Genomic DNA, 9,534 nt, shown 5'->3' on the forward strand with positions numbered 1-9,534 from the left:
AAAGTATAACTTCTGTTTTTGAGCCCTGTTAATGATTGCATGCATATGCCTCATACTTTCAGCCGTACTCATTTTATATTTATACTTTTTAAAATGAACAGCTAATCATGTTGGGACCCAGTAGGCTCTGCCTTACCTATTACCAAGGCTAATCATTTTAGATATTAGTGGCTGATAACTTGGATAATGCATAATTAAAAAAAGAGAAGATCAAAATGCCTTTCATTAGTATCTATATTTTTAATTACCACCAACAAGCTGACTAAGGAACAACAGCAAGAGTTTTTCTATCCAGCTCAAATAGCAAACTCAACTATGTAGACTGCGTCTCAGTTACTTTGGTATCTTTGTGTCATTTTTTCCTCCATTGTCACAACACTGAGACAGGCATAAGTACTGAGTTGATTTCCTCAGCCAGTAGGAAACTGAACAGGAAGCAAGACCAGAAACTCTCATCATCTTTTTCAAGGACTACAGGCACTATTGTTTCTTATATCCACAACTTTATTTACTCAAAACCAAAATGTCAGATTCAAAAATCAGATCAGACATTTTTGAGATAACCAACTGAAATGGTAAATTAAAACAAAAATGGAGCCTACAATTAGACTCTAATGCTTTAGATGAGAGACTAAAAACCAATAGCTTGCACTATAGAGGGCATACAGAAGGCACTGTACAAGGCCTTTTGCCAGCCAAAATGGGAGAAAATACCACCAATCTCCACTGTTACCTGCACTGATAGGACTTTTTTTGCCTGAAGGGGATTCCCTGGTCACACCAATACCAGAACTCCTGACCCTCCCCCCCCCCCCAAAAAAAAAAAAAAGAATACTGCTGATGAGCAATAGCCTCTCTTTTTAAAAGTCAGTACCTCCCACTCCAATGCTTGGCACAGGCAACATGTGCTGAGCAGTGTTGTAAACAGAATGCTGAAAAAGAGCACATACCTGACCCACTATGGCAGTCTATAGGCTATGAGATGAGATGAGAGCCTACCAAAAGCATGAACATTCACTTCTTCCTTTCATTAAATGGAACTGATACCCATATGTATCGCCAGATGGTACTCCATCCTGACTGCTGAAAAGAACATTGTAGTAAACAAACTTAGAAAAACAGAAGGACAAAAAGGCATTAAAGAAATCCACATTTTAAAATTTATGTGTGCATTGTATAAGCAACTCACAGTTCACTTAAAGTTGTTTGGCCCCAAAAATGATGGAGCCAAGAGTAGTCAGAAATGCAGCAATTCAAATACAGTATTTACCATCATTTTGATGCACTTCTCACAAAATAATGCTATTCAGATTAGTTGCTGCAATTGTCCTCTTCTAGTCAAAAATAAAAACTTCTTCACCACACAAGGAATAGGCCTTTTATTTATTTTTATTAAATTTAGTAAAGGAAATGCTCTCTCTTGAAAAGAATTACTGATGTAAATGTTAGGGTGAGTAAAGTTCTTATGTATGAAATGAGCAAGTCTCAAAGCTGCAAAAAACAAAAAAGATCGCACAGTATACACAAAATGTGGCAGTACACAAAATTATTATCAGTGTCATTCTTCAGAGCACTGAAAAATTCACTTTTCTCACATACGGTATAAGTTAAACACTTGCAAAGCACAAAGTTGCATTAGTACCACCAAAGCCAAATGAATTCGTGAGTGCAATACGCCGTTTTTCAGTTTTCCACTCCTGAGCTGTTAGTGGAACATAATTGAGATCAAATTCTGCCTCTGTTTTCTGTAAGTTTAGAGTAGGTGGCAAAAATCCATGGTAACAGGACAGTGCCGTAAAAGCTGCTTCAATAGCTCCTGCAGCCCCCAAGAGATGTCCTGTTGCTCCTTTTGTGGAGGAAACTGCAATATTACGTGCATGATCTTTAAAAAGTCTCTTGATTGCCTGATTTTCAGCAGCATCTCCTAGAGGTGTAGAAGTTGCATGTGCATTGACATATGTTATATCTTCAGGTTTGATTCCAGAATCTTTTATTGCTGCAGACATACATCTAAAAAAAAAAAAAAAAAGACAACAGATGCTCAATTTCCCATTATATTCTTGTGACTAACACATGTGTAATAAAACAAATACAAAAGTACAGAGTGTGTGAAAATGTTTATCACATAATGAAAATCTGAATGGCATACTAGAGACAAATAACTACCAGAAATATTACACAAGTGTAGGTACCCTCCACTAATTTTCTCTAGCATAGCTGACGCATTAATGTAACATGCAGCAGAATAGTCCCAGAAATCCCCTTATTGTAAATGAAAGGAGGATTCCCCAGTTATTACATTTTCTTTCATATTTACATTATTTCACTTTGCTCACAACATGTCTAGTCATATTAAGAAATTAGCAATACAAATTGCTTCACTTTCACTCCCCAAAAAATTGGAAACGAAAAAAAAATACTGCAATCCTCCTGCAGAGTTTCTTTTGCATTCTTTCTAGGGGTTAGAAGACATCTCTTTCCCTTCCCTGGAATAGAAAGGACATAGCCCAAATTCCTATAGATAAAATGAAATTTATTGAAAGTCCCCCCATTCTGCTCTGACATCGTATGCTCCATCCTGGCTCCTGGCACTCTGTGGACTATGACTGCCTTTATAAAACAAGCTCTTCTATGAAAACCACAGAAAGGTTGACTCCATACTGTGATTTCCTCACAGATTTCCCATAGGGAAAGAAGGATGAAGCACATGTCTCTCCTTGTACACTCTGCTTAACTAAGTATCTCTGGACAAAGGATCACTGACTCTTTTGAGATTTATGAAAAAGTAATAGGTAAATAAAAATAAAGCTCCAAAAATAGATAACTCAGGCTGCTGGACAAATTTTAATGTGTCCAGTACAGTTTTCTACCCTCAGAAGCATCCAGCAGCATCCAGCTTAGCTTGGATCAGAGTCCAGTGACCCTCTCTGTATTTGTAAGCAAATATTCTGGCAAATAAGATTACTGATCAACTGTGAGAGAAACAGATACATTAATTTAGGTTAAACATGTCAGCTGCAAGGAATGTAATAATTGAAGGAGAAAACAGTGTATCTCAACTGTATGGAACACCCTTTGTATACACCCTTCTGAGTCTGGTTTTGTGCTCTCTTTTACTGCAGGTTCATTCCAACATATGTATTAGTTTCCAACTGAAATAGTTATTAGAAGATGACAAAAATATATTACCCTGAAATTTTCTGTCATGGCAAATAAATTTATTAAAGAATAGTACACTGCTGCAGTAACAAAATATTTGTATGAAAACTGTATTAAAATGTATTATCTCATTTCAAGGTGGAAAAGCTCAACGTTTTGGAGATACCAAGATTAACTTTCAACTACTTCCCATTGTGAATTTAATTTATACACTACTGCAATCATAAAATTGTGTTACAAGGCATTGCCATATCATCTCAAGGGTAAACAAGTCTGAAAATCTGAGATAAGAAACTCCTGATTATCCAGCTCACACTTAAGTCTACAGAAAAATTAACTATGAATCAAGTAGCAAAGAGAGAAATCTGTTATATTACACTTCTCTGAAATCTGTTAATCCAATAAGGATGCAGACGCAGCTTTACAATATCATGCAGAAGTTTGATCTATTTGCACAACGATATATTGAATTTTGTTATTAAACACACACATACATTCAGAATAATGAAAACTAGTAAAGCTTCCTGTGTTTGTCAGCAATGGCCAATAGACAGCTCACAAACAGTACTTATACTTACACATGTAATTTAAATAAAAATTTAATTAGTTGAATAATAAAGGTTGTCATCTGGTTGTGAACTACTTTTGATGAGATTAACAAAGATGAAGTTTTACCATTTTGCCAAAGTGTATTAAAATGTATTTCTGCTGCATCTCTCCACCAATGCTCTATTTACTGCATCAGAACCCCAATTGAGCAAAGTATTTAAACATGAAAGTAGCATAGGCATATAATCCAAATATTTTCCCTATGAAGATCCAAAGTCTTTTAGAAAAGAGAATAGTGACAATTATTGCTAATGACATTTACAGTAATTATTCTAATAAACTAGATTTTCCAAGTACTCTACAGCTTTTATCATCTGAGAGTTCTTTAAGAATGGCATTGCCCTTACAGAGCACAATAGTATGACCTGCTTAAATGGTGAAATAGAAGTTGAAGAGGTTTTTTCATACTAAGAGAATCTTAAACAACTGTTTTTCTTTGAGTCATTTGTGTAAACAGCTGTAAGCACCATAAGTAAAATATTTTCACATAGAGAAAGTTTTCATAACTCTGTTCAAAAACATTGATTCTAGCAAGAACTGGCCTTCATCCTGTTACTAAAAGAAGAAAAATGGGACAAAACCTTACCAGAAACATATTGTTCAGATTAAGTTTTCAGACTTTTGGAAATCTATGTATGATTTTTAAACTGATACATGGGTAATATTAATGCAAGATTGAACAGTATTTCTCTAGGCAGAGCATACAATAATAGAAGCAAATGTAGCCATTATAATTAACATATGAAGTAACCATTATAATTAGCATATAGGTTCTTACCTGAATGCACCATCTCCCTCTGGATTAGGTGCTGTTATGTGGCAAGCATCACCAGACAGTCCATAACCTAAAACTTCTGCATAGATCCTAGCACCTCTTTGTATAGCATGTTCATATTCTTCCAACACTAGCACTGCTGCACCCTCTCCCATTACAAACCCTTCTCTCTGTGAATCAAATGGTCGACATGCCATTTTAGGGCTTGAGTTAAAACCAGTGCTGAGGGCCCGAGCTCTTGCAAATCCAGCCAGCGACAAGGGACTAATACAAGCCTCAGTCCCTCCAGCCAACATCACATCAGCATCACCAGAGGCAATAAATCTAAAGGAGTCTCCAACAGCATGTGCTCCTGTGGTACAAGCAGTAGACACGGCATGATTTGGCCCCTTCAGTTGGTATTTAATGCTGATCTGACCTGCTGCCATATTAACTAAAATCTTTGGCACAAAGAATGGGCTGACCTTGTTATAACCCTTTGTTTTAAATAAAAAAGCTGTATCAGAAATCTCTTCCAGCGGAACCATTCCCATTCCGATTGCCACACCAGCTGTTAAGCTGTCCTGTTCAGACTGCGGAGACCAACCAGCGTCTTTTATTGCTAGCTCTGCTGCACCAATCGCCATGACAGTAGCAGAACTCATGGATTTGATCTCTGATTTTGATACAAAGCTTTCTTCACTGAACTGACCCTCCTCATTTCCCCTTGGCACACAAGCAGCCACTTTACAAGGAACGCTTGCATATTCTTCCCCGTCTAGCGATGCAATCCCACTGTCTCCCTGGAGAAGGCGGTTCCACACAAACTGAGTCCCCACACCAAGAGGAGACACTAAGCCAATACCTGTAACAACTACTCTCCTATGACATGTAGGCAGTGACTTGGTGCTAACAGCTCTTCTGTGCTTTCTTAAATACTGATTTAATTTCAGGCTCCGAAGACTTGCAATCTTTAATAGTTCCTGAGAACACTGTGAGATCATGGTGGAAATTAATCACTTCATGCAAATTCCTGTAACAGGAAAAAAAAAAAGACAAAAACACAACAATGAAGCAGCCAATGTGAGAAACATTCCAAGTACATTAGGTTAATAACTTTTTTACACGAAAACCTGTTTTCAATACTGCAAAAAGGGATGCAGTTTCTGTCTCCGCTGTCTGGAAGGATACGTGCCACGGCAGACGGCATAGACACACATTCACTTCGCGAATGCCTTTAAGATGGCAGAATGGAATGAAATGGACAAGTGGGCTCTTTTAGCTTAAACTGCTAATGAAGATGACAGTGCACCAGTGTGGACTGCAAGGCACTCACTAGTTTTGTTGGACTCTCTCTAGGGCTTTAACTACCAGTTGATTGGCGGTATCAACAATAAGCAGTAATAACTTCAGCCTTCTGAGGTAGACCTGAAAGAGTAAGTCCTACCATTATCGTGTTAAGGATGTCATTATCTTAACTTCTTTGTTAAGCAGAATGGTCTAGAAAACTGGCTAACATAAGGAATCAAGAGAGCTGGAAATCTGTTTGCAGTTCTACCACTAAAGCAATTATATAACTTGAACCAGACTCTTCATCTTTGTATCCCCACCTCCCTTTTAATCTGCTGTGGGGGTACTCAGAATGTCAGCTCTGTGGGGTGGGAACTGCACCGCAAGCGTGTTTGAGAAAGATATATCACAATGGCACATTGAAAGACCATGATAAAATGAACAAAAAAGCATCTGAGATTACAATCATTTCACACAGAGACAAACTAATATTTCTACATTGTGATAAAGTTTAATTTTTTCTTCTAATAGAAATAACTATAAAAATAAATGATGTTCTAAACACTGCTCTGACTGAAAACACTTTTGCCAGCAATGTATTGTAGCACTTACACCACATCCTGGGATCTGGCTACAGACTATTTGATTGCTGGCCAGCAGCCATGAAACATACAGCCTACAGATGTCCCAGCTCCCTTGAACCTCACTCCCTGAGACTGGGTTTATCATGCAATATGTCAAGCGACAGTGGAAAGCTGCTGCTGAGGAAAAGTACTTCTAGCAGGACTTCCCTGATGGGAGGACCACTCTAAGCAGTAGCGCCTTAGCCCCTCTCTCGCATGCCTTGTCTCAGTCACAGCCAGATCTGAAATTGGTCTAATGCTGGAGCAGGACAGAGGCTACAGCACTACAAGCACATAGAGTACAGGCTTCAACAGGTCTGACTTTGTTGCTGATGCAAATTTTAAATTAATGGGCATTTTTCAGCCCATTGTCATGAGGGATGTTTACTTTTTTCTGCCACTCTTTGCAGTTTGGAGAGTCACTGCACTTAAAAAAGCAAAAAGTTAAACCCACACCTACAACAAGTAAGTTTCCTTATTCCCTGCGGTGCTCTTTTCATCTCTGCCTCCACCCAGGATTTGACCACTGTATAAGTATTACTAATATTTGCCTTCAGCCGAAACACTATTAAAACAGCAACAGGCTCAACAGTCAAAAAACTTGGCATTACAGAGTCAGATGTTTTCTGCCTCATAAAAAGGGGAACATAACGTCATTAAATATTTGGTAAAACAGAAAGAACTGTATTAGAACCATATGCTGTCACAAGATTAACACACTTTTATAAAAAAACAAAGAACTACTCATTTCTATGGCAGCCACAGTACATAGCAGCATTACTTAAAAACAAAAAGCTAGAAACAGTGCTTACGAACGCACACGGGTTCTTCACAGGAGCCTATCTTATGATCCAAATTAGTCAATTTAATTATTTTAAGTCAGTGAATCTGCATTTTATAAAAATATTGTAGTTAATTGAAGACGTCTTTAAATTAATACTTATCTAGCAGTCACATATGGCTTTTAATAAAATGCAGGTTCACTGACTTAAGACAATTAGAATGCCTAACTTGACTCCAAAAAAAGGTAAATCACTTTTTTTATTCACTGTATACACTGAACGGAAAAATAAATGGGAACTCATTTTTCCCAGGGAACACGAGCTCGTTTTATACCACCAGGTATCCCGAGAAGCCATAACTAATTTTAACTGTCACGCCGCGGCTTAGCGGGGCAGCGGAGGGGAGGCCCCTGAGCACAGGCCGCCGCGGCGTGCTGAGCCACCATAGCAACGGGCCGCCCGTTGCGCAACACCCCTCCCTGCCACGGCCCCTCACGTGACCCTGCCCCCCCCCCCTCCCGCGCGCGGCCTCGCCCGTGACGTCCAGAGTCCGTACAGAGCCGCAGCCGCCACCGCCGTCCCCCTCCGGAGGGGGGGGATTAGCGCCGAGGAGGAGGATCAGCCCTCCCCTTCCCTTTTTCCCTAACGGCCCAAGAGAGCCCTCGCCTCCTCTGAATGCCTTCCCTCCCTCTCCGCCCGTCCTAACCCGCAGAGGCCCCGCCGGTACCTCCTCTCCCCCCCAGGCCGCTATGGTTCGCTCTGCCTCCCTCTGCTGTTCCTATTGCGCCGGGCTAAACCACACGGGGAAGGTGGGGAGGCTGGAACGCGGTGCCTTAGCAGTCGATCCCCGATGTCAAGATTGGCGAGAAGCCGCCCGAGCGAATCGCGTAATCGGCGCTGGACTGCGCGGCCGGGGGGGCGTCTGCGCGCGCGGCGGCGGCGCGAAGGGGAGAGCTGTGACCAGGCCCGGGCAAGGGGCAAGTGCATAGGTGATAAAGAGAACTGGAAGGCGGCGAGAGGATGACTTCCTCCCCAAAACCGCACACTTACACCACGCAAAGAAAGATTAAAAAAAAAAAAAAAACAAACCCCGAGGTCCGCGTGGAATAGCTTACAGGAGACCAACAATAAGGTCATGAGGGAAACCTTGTTGTTTCCCATCAGTTTCTTTAATATTGCATGCATAGAACAACTAATTCCAGCATTCAGTATTTAGGAAATGTCAAAATTCAGATTATCTGTGGAAAATAGTATGCAATAATGTAATTCAAGGGCACTGCACATGCTTTCATGGGGAGCCATTCAGGACTGCACAGTCTGTCCCAGGCCCATTTTATATCCCACCTGAATTAATTCCTTGGGACAGTTTTCCTACCTGCAACTCATCTGCTTTCTCTACTCCCAGTCCCTGTCTGATCCCCTTCTACTAGCTGCACATCTCAGATCCCCATTTTTCATTAACTCCCCAACTCCAGGGCCGCATTCCTTGAAAATGGTTGCTCCTCCATCCAGATGCTGAAATGCCAGCAGAGAAGACAGTAATTACTAAGGTAAATAAAAACAAGCTGATTATTGACTTTATAGGAGACTCTTGAAAAATATATGTTCAACTACTGCAATGGCACAAATACAGACAAAGTAAACTATTCATTGTTGCTATTTCCAGATGCTGGAACTGCAGTGCATGATCTGAACTGAGACCAAGCTGCCAGTTGCACCCGACATGACATGTAGGAACAATAAGTAAAAGAAAGACAATGGCATCGTACTTTAAATACATGAAACACAGGAGCTATCATATCAGAGCATAAAATGGGTGCCAAAGTCTTGACATTGACTTGAAGCACCAACTGCAGGGGAAAAAAAAAAAAAACACAGAGATTCCAAAAAGGAGGGAAATGCAGTATTAAATAAAAAAAAATTAAGATTCAGGATTTTCAGGAAATGAAGCCTGTATTTAATTTCCTTTTGGAAATAAAATTCCTTGAAATTTAAGGTGTTTGTAGTTTGTTGAATTTGGCTCTTAGTTTTCTCTTTTTTTTTCCCACCACTTTGCTATGAACACTTTCAAAGCATTATTTAGAAATCTAGGCTTTATGATTGAGAAAAGCATTGTAAACATGACCAAAATGCACCCTACTGGTGTAAAGCACGGGTGAAGATCCTAAAGAAACCGACCTTTTAAAGCAAAAAAATCTCTGAAGAAAATTACTTGTGATTTTTTGGTGCCTGCTTCATGACCCGTTAGCTCTTAATTAGCAATTCAGCAACCGTGAGACACGTAATACCGCGGCTACGATAGGGCCAAACTCTCCGA

General features: G+C 40.0%; 1 protein-coding gene and 1 long non-coding RNA gene across 6 annotated transcripts; one reads left to right on the plus strand and one right to left on the minus strand.

Moving 5' to 3' along the window:
- Positions 1 to 1,366: 1,366 nt before the first annotated feature.
- On the minus strand, positions 1,367 to 9,461 carry OXSM (3-oxoacyl-ACP synthase, mitochondrial). Of its 4 annotated transcripts, none has more exons than XM_013941541.2 (3): positions 9,430 to 9,461; positions 4,547 to 5,555; positions 1,367 to 2,010 (listed from the first exon to the last, which is right to left on the minus strand). In XM_013941541.2, the coding sequence occupies exons 2-3, from the start codon at positions 5,524 to 5,526 to the stop codon at positions 1,608 to 1,610; spliced, it is 1,383 nt and encodes a 460-aa protein (XP_013796995.1). In that variant the 5' UTR covers positions 5,527 to 5,555; positions 9,430 to 9,461; the 3' UTR covers positions 1,367 to 1,607. The 4 variants fall into 4 exon arrangements, with proteins under 4 accessions (XP_013796995.1, XP_013796994.1, XP_013796993.1 ...); XM_013941540.2 differs by having other exon boundaries at positions 9,396 to 9,449; XM_013941539.2 differs by lacking the exon at positions 9,430 to 9,461 and adding an exon at positions 8,593 to 8,693.
- On the plus strand, positions 7,779 to 9,242 carry LOC106483577 (uncharacterized). Of its 2 annotated transcripts, none has more exons than XR_001292407.2 (3): positions 7,779 to 7,969; positions 8,693 to 8,767; positions 8,884 to 9,241. It is a non-coding gene; the product is annotated as an uncharacterized lncRNA (long non-coding RNA). The 2 variants fall into 2 exon arrangements; XR_001292408.2 differs by lacking the exon at positions 7,779 to 7,969 and adding an exon at positions 8,156 to 8,206 and having other exon boundaries at positions 8,884 to 9,242.
- Positions 9,462 to 9,534: the final 73 nt, after the last annotated feature.

The sequence above is a fragment of the Apteryx mantelli genome, chromosome 2 (assembly GCF_036417845.1).
Source record: "Apteryx mantelli isolate bAptMan1 chromosome 2, bAptMan1.hap1, whole genome shotgun sequence".
Taxonomy (NCBI): Eukaryota; Metazoa; Chordata; class Aves; order Apterygiformes; family Apterygidae; genus Apteryx; species Apteryx mantelli.